We start from the raw sequence: 19,652 nt of genomic DNA on the forward strand, positions 1-19,652 counted from the left end.
AGACCTCAAAGTCTCTATAAAAATAAGTAAAACTAAACTAAACGGCGAACAAAAAGTGAACAGCTTCATACATTTTCTTTGGAAATCTGCGAATTTCATCTGTTCTACTGCAAACACGTCCGCTCAGCTCGAAGTCCCAAAGCAAAATGGCCCCGAAGACCAGCGGCAAGGCAGCTAAGAAGTCCGGCAAGGCGCAGAAGAACATCTCCAAGTCGGACAAGAAGAAGAAGCGCAAGACCCGCAAGGAGAGCTACGCCATCTACATCTACAAGGTGCTGAAGCAGGTGCACCCGGACACCGGCATTTCCTCCAAGGCGATGAGCATCATGAACAGCTTCGTGAACGACATCTTCGAGCGGATCGCGGCGGAAGCGTCCCGCCTGGCGCACTACAACAAGCGCTCCACCATCACGTCCCGCGAGATCCAGACGGCGGTGCGACTGTTGCTCCCCGGCGAGCTGGCCAAGCACGCCGTGTCCGAGGGCACCAAGGCCGTCACCAAGTACACCAGTTCCAAGTAAGCGATGGGTGTTGTGTGGAGGCTGTGTGCACGGTCATGGAACGGCGGACGACTACCCAGGACGAGTGTGTGGACCAGAAAGCGACCAGTTCCGTGTGCAGTACGGTCACGTACACCCTATTATCTAGCTGTTAAGCGTTTCTCCTAGCTGTAAGTTACTCGCTCGGAACACAATTTTATGCATTCTGAACAACCACCTACGAAGAAGAATAAATGTATGTAAATACTCTCTAAAACTTACCTCACTCGTTGTTGGGCTATTGGGGAAATGGTTGAAAGAAAGAGGTTTTGATGTCCACTTCTTTTGGTCGCTTTGGTTCCGCTTCATCACAACTTTTCGCACTGGCTGCCATTGATTCACTGATCCATCCGTTTGACCCCAACGGCAACTCCACAGATTCGAAGAAACTGTTCCGTTCTCCCTCACTTCTTTTCTTTCGCAACACACCGCCGCCGATCGGTCCAAACTTGTCCAAACTGTTCCTTTGTCTCCTTTGCTCCTGTTCGGTTTCGCAATCAAAGGAGGCCTTTTCTTTCAAGCAATCGCCACCGTCCTTGCGCTTACGTGTGTTCGTTATAAACATATTGTCTTCTTTATTTTGCGTTCCTCCCCGTGTGGGCTAGGAACACATTCACACCAATTCGGATTGACATAATGTATGTTCATCTTTTGCTGTTGCTCTCTCCACACACGCACCGCTCATTTGGGGACCTTTCCCATAAACATTTTCCTTTTCTTCAGCGAGATACACCTACCAGAAGAATAGCCCCCATTTCCTTCTGGCAAATACGTCTCTTACTTCCTACCGTGTATGGACCGCCCATTCGGTGGTGCTTTCGGGGGGATTTTATCCGTTTTCTTGTTGCGCCATCCGGGCACGTCCGGTTCATCGTTGGCGCCTAGTGAAGCATTACTATCTAAAACGAAGGAAATGACTTAAAAAATGCTCATCATATTTTGATAATGTAGAGTTTACCCTTTGATGATCGTTTGGACCGGTGCCGAAGCTTAAGCTGGACATGTTCAGCGTGACCGGATATTCCCACTCTAGCCGTTGACACACAGGTATGGGACGTTTCTCGCCCGTTGTCGTGTGAGCCACCAGCACTTTCGAGTACAGGTGCAGATTGTTGTTCGGCATTCGCTGAGGTAGGTTTTCTGTCAATAAAACAAATAACGCTCGGTACGACCACCCGTTCGGGCCGTTGTGGAATTGTGCTGCTACACAGCCTTTGTCCTTTCGCGCAGCAACTGTCCCAAACGGAGAGATGGAGATATTTCCTAAAACGAAGGAAACGAATCAACAACATGCTGACCACCAGACGGTAAAGCAATGATTACCTTTTGTACGACTGCTGCCCCGTCAGCAGCTTGTTTCGTTGTCTCACTTTCTCACCCGTTGTCGTGTGAGCAATCCACCACCTTCGAGTACGGGAGTAGATTATTTTGAACCATTCGCTCAGACAGCCTCATCTTTCCCATCGAAACAAGCACAACTTCACTGCAGCTTATCCAAACTTTCCTTTCCAATGTTTACCTTCAATAAGCTCCAGCTAGCGACCGACCGCACAGCAAAACACTGACGTACGCTGTCACTGCGCCCGAAAGTACGGCCTGTACAGGTGTGTCGAATCGAGAAACTGTTCCCCGGTTTAGTGATGCCTGCAATTACATGAACGTAAAATGCGAATTACTCACTTTTATCGAAATATGCATACACATAGATCGTTTTCAATCCTAGCGTTTTGCCCACGACGATAGCGAAAGCATTGGAAGCTTCCAGCTCTGGGCGCTTTTTGCATGCTTCCATAGCGTCGTCTCTTTCGCACCTTCACGCCGGGCTGAGAGTGCTGCGCAGGACACGTGCGCATCATCGCTGCATCTCGCGTGGACCGAGGGGTGAGAGTGGGAGCTTTGCGTGGGCTTTTTGAAAATTCGCACTGAGGGGAAGGGCTTGAAGCGTGGTGCCAACCAAAAAAAAGCATCAAATCCTGTTCAATTGTGTTCTAGCATTCGGAGAGTGAACACGCTGCGATTTCCCGTGCACAGTATTCTGCGACGCCATTGCTCAACCGACGCCACAAACCGACGCCATCACCCGGGGAGCTTGGGAGCCTAGGGAGTGTGGATTTTCTGCCTCGTGACCGTTTGCCAGCGGTGAGTACCGGTTATTTTTGGTGACTGTTAGACTAGTGCTTGTGTGGGGGGATTATTTTGTGCCAACGGACAACAGCAAACTTGCGTCTTGGTGCGACTTGGTGCAGTGAGGCCCGCAAGATGGCGGGCCCGAGTGGAGGCGGGTGGGGACACGGTCCCCCCCCAGTGAATAAAAGGGGTCGTCAGGCCCCCGAATGGCTCGATCCAGCGAACGTACACGGCGAACTGCGCTATCTGATTTTGGCGCCCCAGAAGGGTTTTGCCATTCCGAAGAACGCGTTTTTGATCGAGAAAAGCCTCTCGCCGTTCGTCGGTCCCATCGAGCCTTGCGTGCCGATGGACCAGGGCGCGCGATATCTCATGAAAACACGCAGTCGTGAGCAGTTCGACAAACTGCTTGCGATCAAGAAACTGATCGATGGTACCCCGGTGGAAATCACCTCTGACCGAGCTCGCAATACCGTACAGTGTGTGATGGTCACTCCGTGTCTGGACGGACTAACGGACGAAGAGATTCTGGCCCAAATCGAGGGAACAAAAATCGTGGAGGTGAAGCGGTTCATGCGCAAGGTGGACGGTGCGGTGAAACCGACCAACGCCTACCTACTACGTGTCGACTCGGTCACGGTTCCGGAGGAGGTGCGCGTTGGCTGCATCTCGGTGCGCACGCGTCCCTACTACCCCCGGCCCATGATATGCTTTAAATGCTTGATTGTGGGACACACCACGGCTCGGTGCAATTCTGCTCCAGCCTGCCCGAACTGCTCAATGCCGGAGCATGGATCTTGCAACAACCCACCCCGATGCAAAAACTGCAAAGGAGATCACGCTACCCTGAACCGCTCCTGCCCGGTCTATCTGGCCGAACAGAACATTATCCGCATCAAGGTGGATAACTGTATCAGCTACCCAGAAGCGCGCAAAATATACAGTCAGGTACAAGAGTCCGCCGTCCAAAAGCGACTGGCTAATGCTCAGCAACAACCACAACAACCACAACCACTGCAACAACAACCACAACAAAATGACACGGCACCGGCCGAACGCGACGCAACAATAGAAAAGCTAAAGACCATGTTAAACTCGGCCTTTGCAAAGATCCAGGAATTGATTGAGGAACGCGACTTCTTCAAAAGCCAGGTCCAATCCCGACGCAAGGACAAGAACACCGAAAACACCGATTCGAATCACTCGGACTCGAACCACACGGACTCGAACAGCGACAGCAACGCTGACGCGAACTCGAGCCCAAACATGGAAACTAACGTGGAACAGAACATCGACACAAACAACACTAACGCGAACAACAACACGAACACGGACGCAAACGCAGCTACGCAAAAAGACTCGAAGACTTCTACCCCGATCGGACCGAAACGAAAAGCCTCCCCCTCATCCTCATCCTATAGCACCGTCGACACAACAAGCGAAGAGAAAATTCCTCACGGCAACAACAGTACACCATCGAAAACAAAATCGCACAAAAGGGGAAAACGTAGATCCCAAAAGCGAAAACTAGGCTTTAGACACTGACCTAACGCTTCGAATTAGACTTCTGCTCTCGATACTTGGCACTATTTATTCGAATAATTAAAATTCCACAACACAAACAATTCTACAGCTAACATCTCTCCGCTTATCCTCAACTGGAACATCAGAAGCCTTAATTCAAACATTGACGAATTACAAACCTTAGTAACTAAACACCAACCATATATAATCACACTCCAAGAAACAATGTTTATTCCACCTGCTTTTAACACTTCCTTCGCGCAATACCAATGGTATTTTAAAAATTTCAACAACATTCACCACAACATAGCAATAGGCGTTTTAAAAACAATCGACCACGAATTCGTCCCCATCAATTCACCACTCCCAGTAATAGCCGTGAAAATAAAATATCCCCGCACAGTGACCATCATCAATAGCTACATTCCCCATTCATCATTTCTCTACCTAACAAACGACCTCAATAGCGTAGCCATGCAAACCGACCACCCTAAGATAATAATTGGCGATTTAAACTGCTCCCACACAGCGTGGGGCAACGATAAGTGTACTCCACGCGGCAAACTGCTGTATGCTTACTTTGAGCTTAACAGCATGTATGTGCTTCAAAATCAGCAACCCACTCGCATTTCTCCCGCTGATGGAAAGGAATCCACTCTAGACCACTGTGCAGTATCGAACGATATTTGCTCTCAATTCAAACTGTCCATAGCCCCCGACCTTCACGGCAGTGACCATTTTCCAATTTTTATTCAACACAGCCAAATAGACGCTAGACCAACATCCCGACCTCGTTGGAAATATGAACAGGCCAATTGGTCGCTATACCAGCAAACAATAGACTCACACATCTCGGCCAACAACGACATGACAATAGACGAGCTCCACAACCTAATCTTAAAAGCAGCCAAACTCAGTATTCCTATTACAAAAGGTTTTAAATCCGGCAAATCCGTACCCTGGTGGAACAAGAACGTTCAATTAGCCATCAAAGAACGCAGATCCGCCCTTCGCAAACTGCGGCGAAGCACTCGTATTCCCAACAACCCCATCACACCTCATCTAGCCAGCCTATATCGCATAGCCAACTCCAAAGCTAAGCGAGCCATCCAGGAGGCTAAGGCCTCCGGTTGGACTAGCTTGGCGCACAGTATCAAGACATCCAGTACACTCAAACAGGTCTGGGGACAGATAAACTACATGTCTGGGAAAAACCCATCCTCTATCTTCACTTTGATCGAAAACAACCAACCAATTACATCCACACCCGAAATTGCCCAAACACTCGGCAATCACTTCTACAACTCCTCAGCCACCAAAAACTACTCTACCAGTTTCATAGCTCACAAAATAAATACCGAGTCCAACCTTCCGATCTCTTTTCCTGACACAAACCACAAATCGTACAATCAACTGTTTTCCATAAGAGAGCTCCACTGGGCACTTAACAGCTGCCAGGGAAACTCTGCCGGTGCCGACAATATCGGCTACCCTTTGCTCAAAAATCTACCTCTCATTGCTCATTACCGTTTGCTCGCTATTTACAACAATATCTGGACCACCGGAAACATCCCATCAGAATGGAAAAATAGTCTGATAGTGCCTATCCCCAAACCTAATCAACCCAGCAATAGTGCCAATAGCTACCGGCCCATCTCTCTACTCCCTTGCACCTGCAAGGTGATGGAGAAAATGGTCAACCGGAGACTCATTACGAAGCTCGAAGACCGTAAACTCCTCAACAAACACCAACACGCCTTTCGACCCGGCAAGAGTATGGAAACATACCTTGCGGCATTAGAGCAGTGTTTCTCTACAGCAAGGAACAAAGGAAAACACATTATCTGCGCAATCATTGACCTGTCAAAGGCCTTTGACCGCACCTGGCGATATTACATATTAGATCAATTGGCAAAATGGGGCATAGGTGGCCGCTTAACGGCATTTCTGCAACAATTCCTAACCGATCGGACATTTAAAATCCTGCTAGGCTCGTACACTTCCCGCCCTTTCCCTCTAGAGAACGGAGTTCCGCAAGGGTCTTCTTTGTCTCCCACCCTCTTCCTTATAAGCATCGAATCCCTATTACTATCCCTCCCCACAAACGTACACATTTTTCTTTACGCCGACGACATAATACTAGTTTCCACACACCACTACGCCAAGACCGCACGACTCAAGCTACAGCATGCTGTCAACAAGGTTTTCCAGTGGACCAACTGGACCGGCAATTCTATAGCGGTTTCAAAAAGTAAAATTTTACATATACCAAGCGGAGTCACACGTGTCCGCAACCGTCCTAAAATCAAAATACAAGGTCAAAAAATACAGGAAGTCAAACAAGCCTCCATACTGGGCATTATCTTCGACAAAAAACTTACCTTCGGGCCCCACTGCAGGGAAATTAAAAGACGCACCATACCTCGTTTAAATATAATCCGTACGTTGGCACAGAATAACACCCCTCGCCCAGCGCTGTTGGCAGTCCTAAAGGGCTGGTTCTTGCCGCGGCTGCTGTACGGGGCGGAGATTTCCTCACTAGGTTCCACAGATCTTATCCAACAGTTCGCTCCACTATACCACCGGGCCGTCAAGCACATATCGGGTTGCTTCAAAACCAGTCCAACCGAAGCAGCACTAGTTGAATGCGGCGTTCTTCCACTGAAATATCTGATAACACAGAAAATATCCAACATGGCAGGCAGATTAGTAGAAGGAAAAATCAAAGCCAGCTCTTTTATTCGACGAGCAAAATACAACATGAAACTCACCATAGGCCTGGAATTTCCACAAATACTCACCATCAACAAAAATAAGTTAAAACCGTGGTACAATCCCACCATCAAGGTAGACTGGTCGATGCAACACATTAGCAAGAACAACAACAATAATTCGGTTATACTGCAGCATTTTATCGAAATTGCCGACAAATACAAAAACCATTATCAAATCTACACTGATGGATCCGTTTTATCACCTAACGCCGGTTGTGCAGTTTACACTCAAAATAGATGCCTAAAACTAAGATTGCCTTGTCACACCACCATTTTCTCAGCGGAAGCAATAGCAATCATTAAAGCAGCAGAAGAAATAGCACCTCCAAACACAGAATGTGTTATCTTCACAGACAGCGCATCTGTATTAAAAGCTATAGAACATGGCAACTTCAAAAACCCATACATTCAACAAATAGAGCAACTTTCTAACATCAGACACATCAGTTTCTGCTGGATCCCCAGCCACAAAGGGATCCCTGGAAATGACCATGCCGATAGACTGGCCAACGAAGCCCGACTATTACCTGCAACTCAAAACAACAAATTGTCCAGAGCCGACTTTAGTCGTTGGCTCCACAATCAGATCAAAATACATTGGACAACAGAATGGGTACAATCCAACGACAAACACCTAAAGTACATAAAAACAGCAATAGATCCATGGACTGACCACCCTTCCAGAAGCCATCAAAGAATTTTAACCAGATTAAGAATTGGTCACACACGTCTCACGCATCGCCATATCTTAAATAACGAAAACCCTCCAATCTGCCCGTATTGCGCCGCAGACACCACAGTTAAACACTTACTGATTGAATGCCCAGAGTACGATAATACAAGAGCCAAACTCAATTTATCAAAACACATCGAACAGGTCTTACAGAACGATACAAAAACAGAAATGAAAGTTATAAGTTATCTAAAAGAGACCATGTTACTGGATGATATATAATCCACCAAAAGAGGCGAATGAGCTAGTCCTCAAAGTCTCTATAAAAATAAGTAAAAGAAAAGAAAGGCGAACAAAAGTGAACATTTCTATACATTTTCTTTGGAAATCTGCGAATTTCATCTGTTCTACTGCAAACACGTCCGCTCAGCTCGAAGTCCCAAAGCAAAATGGCCCCGAAGACCAGCGGCAAGGCAGCTAAGAAGTCCGGCAAGGCGCAGAAGAACATCTCCAAGTCGGACAAGAAGAAGAAGCGCAAGACCCGCAAGGAGAGCTACGCCATCTACATCTACAAGGTGCTGAAGCAGGTGCACCCGGACACCGGCATTTCCTCCAAGGCGATGAGCATCATGAACAGCTTCGTGAACGACATCTTCGAGCGGATCGCGGCGGAAGCGTCCCGCCTGGCGCACTACAACAAGCGCTCCACCATCACGTCCCGCGAGATCCAGACGGCGGTGCGACTGTTGCTCCCCGGCGAGCTGGCCAAGCACGCCGTGTCCGAGGGCACCAAGGCCGTCACCAAGTACACCAGTTCCAAGTAAGCGATGGGGGACGGCGGAGTGGAGGCTGTGTGCACGGTCATGGAACGGCGGACGACTACCCAGGATGAGTGTGTGGACCAGAAAGCGACCAGTTCCGTGTGCAGTACGGTCACGTACACCCTATTATCTAGCTGTTAAGCGTTTCTCCTAGCTGTAAGTTACTCGCTCGGAACACAATTTTATGCATTCTGAACAACCACCCTACTACGAAGAAGAATAAATGTATGTAAATACTCTCTAAAACTTACCTCGCTCGTTGTTGGGTTATTGGGAAAATGGTTGAAAGAAAAAGGTTTCGATGTCCACTTCTCTTGGTCGCTTTGGTTCCGCTTCATCACAACTTTTCACTCTGGCTGCCATCGATATCCATCCGTTTGACCCCAACGGCAACTCCACAGAGCTTCACCTGTTCGAAGAAACTGTCCTGTTCTCCCTCACTTGCATTCTTTCGCAACACACCGCCACCGATCGGTCCAAACTTGTCCAAACTGTTCCTTTGTCTCCTTTGCTCCTGTTCGGTTTCGCAATCAAAGGAGGCCTTTTCTTTCAAACAATCGCCACCGTCCTTACGCTTACGTGTGTTCGTTATAAACATATTTTCTTCTTTATTTTGCGTTCCTTCCCGTGTGGGCAAGGAACACATTCACACCAATACGGATTGACATAATGTATGTTCATCTTTTTGCTGCTTCTTTCGTTCTCTCCACACACACACCGCTCATTTGGGGACCTTTCCCATAGACATTTTCCTTTTCTTCAGCGAGATACACCTACCAGAAGAACAGCACTGATTTCCTTCTGGCAAATACGTCCCTTACTTCCTACCGTGTGTGGACCGTTGAACCGTTGAACCCATTCGGTGGTGCTTGCTGCTGCTGCTGTTGCTGCTCCTGGACGAGTAGATGATCGTTTGGACCGGTGCCGAAGCTTAAGCTGGACATGCAGCTCGGGACGACCACCCGTTCGTGCCGTAGTGGAATTGTGCTGCTACACAGCCTTTGTCCTTTCGCGCAGCAACTGTCCCAAACGGAGAGATGGAGATATTTCCTAAAACGAAGAAAACGATTCAACAAAATGCTGACCATCAGACGGTGAAGCAATGATTACCTTTTGTACGGCTGCTGTCCCGGCAGAAGCTCGTTTCGTTGTCACACATTCTCACCCGTTGTCGTGTGAGCAAACCAGCACCTTCGAGTACGGGAGTAGATTATTTTGAACCATTCGCTCAGACAGCCTCATCTTTCCCATCGAAACAAGCACAACTTCACTGCACCTTATCCCAACTTTCCTTTCCAATGTTTACCTTCAATGTGCTCCAGCGACCGACCGCACAGCAAAACACTGACGTTCGCTGTCACTGCGTCCGAAAGCACTGCGTCCGAAAGCAGGTCTGTGCAGGTGTGTCGAATCGAGAAACTGTTCCCCGGTTTAGTAATGCCTGCAATTACATGAACGTAAAATGCGAATTACTCACTTTTATCGAAATATGCAAACAAATAGATCGTTTTCAATCCTAGCGTTTTGCCCACGACGATAGCGAAAGCATTTGAAGCTTCCAGCTCTGGGCGCTTTTTGCATGCTTCCATAGCGTCGTCTCTTTCGCACCTTCACGCCGCGCTGAGAGTGCTGCGCAGGACACGCACGCATCATCGCTGCATCTCGCGTGGACCGAGGGGTGAGAGTGGGAGCTTTGCGTGGGCTTTTTGAAAATTCGCGTGGTGCCAACCAAAAAAAAGCATCAAATCCTGTTCAATTGTGTTCTAGCATTCGGAGAGTGAACACGCTGCGATTTCCCGTGCCCAGTATTCTGCGACGCCATTGCTCAACCGACGCCACAAACCGACGCCATCACCCGGGGAGCTTGGGAGCCTAGGGAGTGTGGATTTTCTGCCTCGTGACCGTTTGCCAGCGGTGAGTACCGGTTATTTTTGGTGACTGTTAGACTAGTGCTTGTGTGGGGGGATTATTTTGTGCCAACGGACAACAGCAAACTTGCGTCTTGGTGCGACTTGGTGCAGTGAGGCCCGCAAGATGGCGGGCCCGAGTAAAAGTGGTCGTCAGGTCCCCGACTGGATGGATCCAGCGGACGTACAGGGCGAACCGCGATATTTGATTTTGGCGCCCCAGAAGGGTTTTGCCATTCCGAAGAACGCGTTTTTGATCGAGAAAAGCCTCTCGCCGTTCGTCGGTCCCATCGAGCATTGCGTGCCGATCGAAAGGGGTTCACAGTTCAAGCTCTTAATGAGAACGCAGAGTCGGGAGCAGTTCGACAAGCTGCTAAAGATTAATAAATTAATCGATGGTACCCCGGTGCAAATAATTCCCATCCACGCTCACAAAACGGCACAGTGTGGGATTACCTACTCCGAAGCTCGCAGACTGTATAGTCAAAATGGCGAGTCCGGCGTCCAAAAGCGACTGACCGGCGCTCAACAACAACACCAACAAAAACACCACCACCACCACCACCACCAACAACAACAAAACGACACGGCACTGGCCGAACGCGACGCAACAATAGAAAAGTTAAAGGCCATGTTAAATTCGGCCTTCGTAAAGTTCCAGCAAGTGATTGAGGAACGTGACTTCTTGAAAAGCCAGATCCAAACCCGACGCAAAGACAATGACACCGAAAACGCCGACTCGAACAGTAAAAGCATAGACACAATCAACACAAACACGGACACTAACACATCAACGAACAAGGACTCGAACACCTCTGCCCCGGTCACACCGGAACGAAAAACTCCCTCCTCAACCTCCACTGATGCTTCCACTGGCTCAATCATTAAGCAGGAAATTTCTCCCGGCAACAACAACACACCACCGAAAGTAAAACCACCAAAAGGCGGGAAACACAAATCCCGCAAGCGAAAGTAACTGAGCGAAAGTCTGATACCGATCTAACGCTAACGAACTAGACTTCTGCTTTCGATATTCGGTACTAACTCTATGCATAAACATTCGGCGAGCAAACTAACCCTGCAGCTAACACCTCTCCTCTTATCCTTAATAAGAGGCTCATCACAAAGCTTGAAGACCGCAAACTCCTCTACAAACACCAACACGCCTTCCGACCCGGCAAGAGTATGGAAACATACCTTGCGACATTAGAGCAGTGTTTCTTCAATGCAAGAAACAAAGGCAAACACATTGACCTGTAGAAGGCCTTTGACCGCACACGGCAGTATCATATACTGGACCAATTGGCTTAATGCCGGTTAACGGCCTTCTTACAAAATTGTTTAACTGATCACACATTCAAAATCCTCTTTGGCTCCCACACCTCCCGCCGCCCTTCCCACTAGAGAACGGAGTACCGCAAGGGTCTTCCTTATCACCCACCCTCTTCCTCATCAACCACATCGAATCCCTCCTACTATCTATCCCAGTCAAAATACACACCTTTCTCTACGCTGACGACATCATACTGGTTTCCACACTCCATTACGCCAAGACTACACGACGCAAATTACAACAACCAGTACACCAGTGGACCAACTCCATAGCGGCTTCAAAAAGTCAAATCCTACACATACCAAGCGGAGTCACGCGTGTCCGCAACCGTCATAAAATTACAATAAAAAATCAAATTGGGTATTATTTTTCATAAAAAACTCACCTTTGGGCCCCACTGCAGGGAAATTAAAAGACGCACCATACCTCGCTTAAATATTATCCGTACGTTGGCACAGAATAACACCCCTCGCCCAGCGCTGTTGGCAGTCCTAAAGGGCTGGTTCTTGCCGCGGCTGCTGTACGGGTCGGAGATTGCCTCACTAACTTCCACAGATCTTATCCAACAAATCGCTCCACCGTACCACCGGGCCGTCAATTACATATCGGGCTGCTTCAGAACCAGTCCAACCGATGCAGCACTAGTTGAATGCGGCGTTCTTCCACTGACATATCTAATAACGCAGAATATATCCAACATGGCAGGCAGAATAATAGAAGGAAGGATCAACGCCAACTCTTTTATTGAGATAGCATAGCACGACATGAAACTCACCATAGGCCATGACATCAACAAAAACAAGCAAAAACCGTGGTACAATCCCATCAACAAGATAGACCGGTCTATGCAACACATCAGCAAGCATAACAACAATAGATTGGTCGTAATACAACACTTTATCGAAATAGCCGATAACTACTAAAAAAACTACAACATTTACACCAATGGATCAGTTCTACCACCCAACGCCGGTTGTGCAGCATACACATAAAACAGAAACCTACAACTCAAACTGCCTTGTCCCACCACCATCTTCTCAGCGGAAGCGATAGCTGTCATCAAAGCAGCCGAAGAAAGAGCACCTCAAAACGCCGAGTGTGTTATCTTTACCGATAGCGCTCCGGTACTAGAGGCAATAGAACACGGAAACTTCAACAATCCCTACATCCAACATATAGAGTAACTTCCCAACATCGAATACATCAGCTTTCGTTGGTTTTCGCATCCACCGTATCACAACACAACAAGTCATCCAGAGCCAACTTTCGTCGGTGGCTGCATTACCAGATAAAACTGCAATGGAAAATAGATCCCTGGAATGATCACCCTTCACGCAGCTACCAGAGAACCATAATAAGATTAAGGATAGGACACACCCGCATCACGCGCATCTTCACATTCGATACAACGAGAGCTCAGCAATATGCCCAAATTGCGCAGTGGACGCCACCGTTAAACACCTGACAATTGAATGCCCAGAATACGAACACATTAGAGCCAATTACAATCCACCAAAGCAAATAGAAGAAATACCAAAGAACGACACAACCATGGAATCTAAAGTGATGCACTTTCTAAAAGAAACTACATTGCTTCAACCAACCCTACATTGGGAACAACCACCTCACCACTACTACTACTACGAAGAATAAATGTATGTAAATACTCTCTAAAACTTACTTCACTCGTTGTTGGGTTATTGGGAGGGAAATTGTTGAAAGAAAATGGTTGCAATTTCCACTTCTGATGATCGCCTTGGTTCACTTTAAAGCAATATGATTCAACTTTTTTTACAGCAAGTTCACTCTTGGTTCCGCTTCATCACAACTTTTCGCACTGGCTGCCATCGATACACTGATCCATCCGTTTGACCCCAACGGCAACTCCACAGAGATCCAAAACATTCCAAGAAACTGTTCCGTTCTCCCTCACTTCTTTTCTTTCGCTTGTCCAACTGTTCTTTTGTCTCCTTTGCTCTCGTTCTGTTTCGCAATCAAAGCAATCCTTACGCTTGTGTGTTTTCGTTATAAAAATATAAAAATATTTTCTTCTTTATTTTGCGTTCCTCCCCGTGTGGCGGGGAATAGCTAGGAACACATTCACACCAATACGGATTGACATAATGTATGTTAATCTTTTGCTGTTGCTCTCTCTCTACACACACACACACACCGCTCATTTGGGGCTCCTATTTTCTATTGCCATATCTTCAACAAGATACACCTACCAGAAGAACAGCACTGATTTCCTTCTCCTTGGCTAAACATACAGTAGTATTTAAATTAAAAAAAAGGTTCATTACTGCAGCTAAAAAGTGAACTAGAACCGCCCTCTCCTACGACGCGAAGAATAACAAGAACATAAAACAACATTGAGCCCTAATACGAAAAGCTGGCAAATACTTCCCTTACCACCTACCGTGTAACGAGTCTTGTTCCCCCAACTTAAGCTACCACTACTACCAGCCGGTCCGTTTCGTTGCCTTATCGCTCGTCTCTTTTGGTATAGCCAACCGTGTCTGTACTTCAGCTCCTCAGAAGCCAACCTTATTGAAGACGTAATTGAGCCGTCGCTTGATCGTGAGTCCTTTCGTTTTGCGCACCCAGTTCAGTAGAGCAAGCAACGCGAACAGTGCCAACATTACGGCACCTTTCGAGCCGCCCAACCAGTAGAACGCCCCAACTGTACCACTGGAACGATCTCCATTCGAACCACCACCACCACCACCACCGGCGCGGCTCTCCGCATAGTAGTCAACGTCTTCCGTGGATCCTCCGGCAAGGGGAATTATCTTCACCCCGACCGCCATCGGTGTGCCGGCCGTTGGTGATGCACCGGATGGACCGTTGAATCCATTCGGTGGTGCGTTTGGGGGGATTTTATCCGTTTTCTTGTTGCGCCATCCGGGAACGTCTGGTTCATCGTTGGCGCCTAGTGCGGCATTACCACCTAAAACGAAGTAAATGACTTAAACAATGCTCATCATCTTTTGATAATGTAGAGTTTCACCTTTCTGACTTTCCAATCTACGACCCCGGCTGCTGTAGACGAGCTCGTTCCCCACCAACGGCATGATTGGTTGCGGTGGGCCTTGCTTTAGTTGACGCTGTTGGACCACTAGAAGCTGTTGCTGCTGCTGCTGTTGCTGCTCCTGGACGAGTAAATGATCGTTTGGACCGGTGCCGAAGCTTAAGCTGGACATGTTCAGCGTGACCGGATATTCCCACTCTAGCCGTTGACACACAGGTATGGGACGTTTCTCGCCCGTTGTCGTGTGAGCCACCAGCACTTTCGAGTACAGGTGCAGATTGTTGTTCGGCATTCGCTGAGGTAGCTTCACGTTTTCTGTAAGTAAAGCAAATAACATTACTATACACTCTTTTCAAACAGTCCTTCCACGCCCTACCTTCGATCTGTTCCACTTGCCGACTGACATTTAAATCTCGCAGTAGGCTGGTTACATGCGCCGTCATTGTGTACTCCAGCAGCGAGTCCAGCAGCCAAAAGCACGGCTTCTCCAGATGCGTCGAATCGAGACAGTTCGAATCGCCGTACAGTGCAATCCGGCCACCGGCCAGCAGCTCGGGACGACCACCCGTTCGTGCCGTTGTGGAATTGTGCTGCTTCACAGCCTTCGTCCTTTCGCGCAGCAACTGTCCCAAATCATCACCGTCCCGGTCGTCTTCCGGCAGCGGTTCCTCACCGGCATCCACGCGATTCATCGCATCGTCCCGGTTAAACTCACCGCCATCGTTTGGGACATCCTCATCCTCCTCAACATCACCACCAGCACCACCGACAGCAGCACTCAGCAGGATGCGCTTGTTGATGATTGCGTCCCGATCGATCTTCCCACCGTCCTCTTCCCACTCCTCCGGCAGCTCGTCCGGTGGAGCCAATGGTGGCGCTCCTTCCGGATTGGGCGTTGCCGGCTGTAGCCGTGCGTACACTCTCCGATCGGTTTGCAGCATCCCCAGGATGGCTGTGCGCGTCCGCACCTTCGAGCGGGGTTCGTCCGGTTGCGTTATCGCCAGCCCTTCATCGAGCAGGTCCCGCTCGACCAGAATCGTGCCTTCTCCAACGGGAAAGCGCACAATGTTCGCCCCGGACGCATAGTACATCCGATGGTCGCGCATATCAAAGTACCCGTCCGCAACACGATCGCCGAGCGCGATGCCGAACCCCCGCAGCAGATCGTTCAACGCCGGCACATTGGCCCCGCCCGTATCCGGCATCCACCATTGGCGCGTGTTCTCGTCGTAGAACTTTATCCGCCGCATGACGGACGTGTTGTACCAGTCGGCAAACACGATCACGCTCAGCTGCCGCTCGAGCACGTCTTCGCGCAGTTTCGCAACTTCCGCCGGGAAAAACTCTTCCTCCGGATCGACCACGAGCAGTGTGCCGTAGTGGGATGCGTTGAAGCAGGTGTACGGCGCACCGAGCACTTCCACGTAGTAGCCAGCGTTGCGGAGGTGCGTGTACATGTCCTTAAAGTTGGTGTGCACGTGATCGGCTCGCCAGTCCAGTGGGTCGGATTTGATTTTCAGATTATCACGCGGCAGATAGCCCGGCGGATAGCGCAGACTGTGGTACTGGTCCCACAGGATTCGCTTCTGCCGGGGCGGCTGTGGAATGATGCGCACTTTGATTGCGAAACTGACCGTGCCGTTCCGGGGTTCCCGTTCGTTCTCGCCCTGCGGCGGGCTTTGTACCGTCAGCGTGATGTGACCCTGCGCGATGCCTTCAAATCCACGCCCTGCCTCGTTCACCCCGATATGTACCGCCATCCAGCCGGACCACGGCCACAGCTGCTCGGAGTAGCTGATCGAAACGTTCAGCAGCTCACCGTGCTCGTTGCTGTACGGATGCCAGGTGGGTCGGTTTATCACCCGTCCAAACACGCCCATCCCGTTCAGGATGGTGACGTTCGCAATCACCGGCATCGCACTGTAGTACAAGCTTTGCGTCGTGTACGGCCACATGTAGTCCTCGGTAAAGTCCAGATACGCCGGCGAAAGGGTGACGCGCGGCCGGTAAGCTGCCAGCGCTTTCATGCTCCGCAGTATGTTCAGCTTCCCGTGGCCCTGCTCGAACATGTTGTTGTCCGCCAGCCTTTCCGCACCCTCTATCAGTGCCTGCTTCATCGAGGCCGGGTTCAAATCGACTCCCGGCCGGTCGAGCACACCGCTCGCGATCAGCGTTACCGCACCGGCCACCATCGGCGAGGCAACGGACGTGCCCGAGAGCGATTTGCAGCCACCGTTCAGGTTGCTGCCCTTCACCTGACTCCCGTACGTGACAATGTCCGGCTTGAGGCGGCCGTACCCGTACGGCAGCTCCCACGTGGTCATGCCGCGCGAGCTAAACTTGGCAATGTTGTCGGCGTAATCCATCCCGCCGACACCGATCACGTCCATCTGGTCACCCGGATTGTTGAGCGTCCCGTACAGCGGGCCATCGTTCCCGATCGCCGACACCATGATGACGCGGTTCGCCGACAGCTCCAGCACCTTGTCCACGAACGGCTGGTCGAGGAAGTCCGGCCCGCCGATGCTCAGGTTGAGCACGTTGATCTTCTTCAGGATGGCGTAATTGAACGCGTCCAGAAACCAGGACGTGTACGACACCTGGTTGTTGGTGAAGACGCGGAAGATGTGCAGCTCGGCGTCCGGCGCAAAGCCGAAACACTCCTTGGACGAGGCGATAATGCCGGCCACGAACGTACCGTGGCTGACGCCATCGTCCAGCGTCTTTTCGTTCGTCCAGTTCGTGCGCTCCTTGATGCGCTTAAAGTGTGGATGGGATTTGGCCAGCCCCGTATCGAACACGGCCACCTTGACGCCCTGCCCCGTGATGCCCATGCTCCACAGCACGTCCGCTTTCAGTAGGGCCGTTATTTGGCGTGGAATCGCACGAAGCAACCGCCGGTTGGTGTGCCGGTTGGGGGATTGTGGCGGAGGTGCCGGTGGTGCTGGTGGCTGGGCAAACGAATTAGCTTCCGTTGTTAGGCGGCGCTTTTGGATGAACTCGATAAAATCGTTCGTTTCTGCATCGTCCAGCTCGAGCTCGGGCTCGGGCTGCTCTGGCAGCTCTTCCTCCTCTTCTTCCTGCTCCTCTTCCGCATCGGCTTGATGGGCGTCCGACTGCCGGAGGGGAACATACTTCAGCGCACGATGCACCATCCGCTGGGGGGATATGCTTTTGATGGAGGGATGCGTGCGAAGCAGCGCCAACCCATCGTCCGCGAATTCGATCGCCTCCTCCAGCGTTAGCACGTCGAAATCGCTCGGGAAATCCTGTGCCGGATTGTTCCGTAGCAAGATGCGCCATTTTTGTACCTAAAAGCAGTGATATGTAGGTTTAATTGCGACAACACGTACACGAATTAGAGTAGGCCATGCTCCTTACCTTGGATCCGTTCAGGGCGGATTGAATGAAGCTTTCGCGCTCCTTCGGTTTGTAGTAGCCGTTGAACTGGACGATGTACTCGTTCTGGACAATTTTGGTGGAAAATTCTATCACTACCCGGTGCGTCCTCGCGGAAGGAGAAGCCGTCTGCGCCCGGTCGGTGCTATTACTATCACAGCATGGTTTTGCGGACTGCTCGAACGTCGTGGCGGACCGGTTGCCCTCACGTTCGGTGGCATTGTAACTCAGCGTACTACCACCACCACCACCACCACTCCCTTCCAAACTGTCCAGTGGAGAACGTTGCCCATCGTGTCCGGGTTGATAGGGACTGGGTCGATTTAGGATGGTGGAGCTATTATTAACACCAGGTGACACACTCGTGGTGCGGACGGCGGTCGCAATCAGTAGCAGCGACAACGCCACCCACAATACCCAATCGGCAAGGAACGGCGGCGGTCCGACGGTGACGGCAGCGCCGGCTTTCCCTTTCCGCCTCCTGCCGAGCCCGGTTCTCATCTTCTCTCCGACAACCGTGCGGTAAACAACCGGCAAAACCTATTTTCTAGCACAAGCCACCCCACCACAACATCCCATCTGGCTGTACCGTGCGGGGGTTACGTGTGTGCCACGAACGATACATTTAGGGCTGGGGGGTGTGTGTGTATGTGCGTGTGTGTGTGTTGATGTGATTTTCTTTTCCGCGGGGACCGATATTTCTGGCGAGCTTGATTGTTTTTGCGTACGACGGGGGTATATGTTTACAGGAACGTTTTTGCTTCCTGAGCTCGTTTTCTTCTTGTTCGTCTTACTTTCACGATGCGAGAGGGTGCTTAGGCATTTTACATTTTCCTTCCCCTCGCTGCACTGGAACTTTCACTGCACAACACACAGAAGATACGGCTTCTTTCTCAATGGAACCTTTTCACCGTTTCACCTTTTCTTGTCTTCCATCCAGAACAGAGAATGTTTCCTTTCCTTAGTTTAACACACTTTGCACTAAATCACCTCCCCACCCAGTGGGTGCACTTTTCAGGCTTTTCCTTCTACGCATTGCCAGCAGCCGAGCTGGGTACGCATTTTCACACAACAAAAACACAGAAAGCGAACAGTTTTCACGCACCGATCACTGGCTTTGCCTCCACAATCCCCTCCCCTCTGCAGTATGAGTGGGTTGCCAAACGGTTTCCTTGAAAAAATTGCACTATTTCATGTCACGCAGGCACGATTTTGCCCGTTTTCCGTGTTTCTTATTGCACGAAAACAAGCGAGAGCTGTGTGTTGTAGTGTTGTTGCTGCGAGGGGCAGGGCAGACGGGTGTTTGCGAGGTGTTATGGATGACATTTGTATGCGAAAAGAATGGAAGAATGGATTTTGTGCAAATAAAAACACAAAATGCAATTGGTAACTTGTATTAGGTGAATGTTTAATATTTTTAGGAAAACAATCCAACGAAAAGCTTTAACATTAAATTTATTTTAAAATTTAACAAATTAAATTCTTGTTTGCTTTTATTCCGCGGAACCTTACAACAGTGCAGAG

The 19,652-nt window shown here is 49.7% G+C and overlaps 2 protein-coding genes across 5 annotated transcripts in view; both read right to left on the reverse strand.

Annotated features, from left to right (window-relative positions):
- Nucleotides 1-12,955, reverse strand: part of LOC133393917 (uncharacterized) — a 35,745-nt gene extending 22,790 nt beyond the window's left edge. Inside the window, exons 1-5 of one of the 4 annotated variants that reach the window (XR_009766497.1) lie at nucleotides 12,474-12,955; nucleotides 11,867-12,372; nucleotides 1,863-2,183; nucleotides 1,498-1,802; nucleotides 1,091-1,434 (exon numbers count right to left, since the gene is read on the reverse strand). Coding sequence is in view for 1 of the 4 variants with exons in the window: in XM_061661087.1 (XP_061517071.1) it covers nucleotides 9,569-9,617 (49 nt within the window). In the remaining 3 variants the exon portion in view is untranslated. Of the gene's footprint in view, nucleotides 1-1,090; nucleotides 1,439-1,497; nucleotides 1,803-1,862; nucleotides 2,184-9,042; nucleotides 9,509-9,568; nucleotides 9,900-11,866; nucleotides 12,373-12,473 lie in introns of those variants that run through there. The other 3 variants (XR_009766495.1, XR_009766494.1, XM_061661087.1) reach the window with 3 other exon arrangements.
- A 762-nt stretch (nucleotides 12,956-13,717) lies between these two features.
- LOC1280482 (membrane-bound transcription factor site-1 protease) lies at nucleotides 13,718-19,445 on the reverse strand. Its single transcript, XM_061661054.1, has 4 exons — nucleotides 18,111-19,445; nucleotides 15,106-18,040; nucleotides 14,709-15,044; nucleotides 13,718-14,648 (listed from the first exon to the last, which is right to left on the reverse strand). Exons 1-4 carry the CDS (start codon nucleotides 18,627-18,629, stop codon nucleotides 14,233-14,235), a joined length of 4,206 nt encoding a protein of 1,401 aa, XP_061517038.1. The 5' UTR covers nucleotides 18,630-19,445; the 3' UTR covers nucleotides 13,718-14,232.
- Nucleotides 19,446-19,652: the final 207 nt, after the last annotated feature.

This window comes from Anopheles gambiae, chromosome 3 (genome assembly GCF_943734735.2).
Source record: "Anopheles gambiae chromosome 3, idAnoGambNW_F1_1, whole genome shotgun sequence".
NCBI lineage: Eukaryota > Metazoa > Arthropoda > Insecta > Diptera > Culicidae > Anopheles > Anopheles gambiae.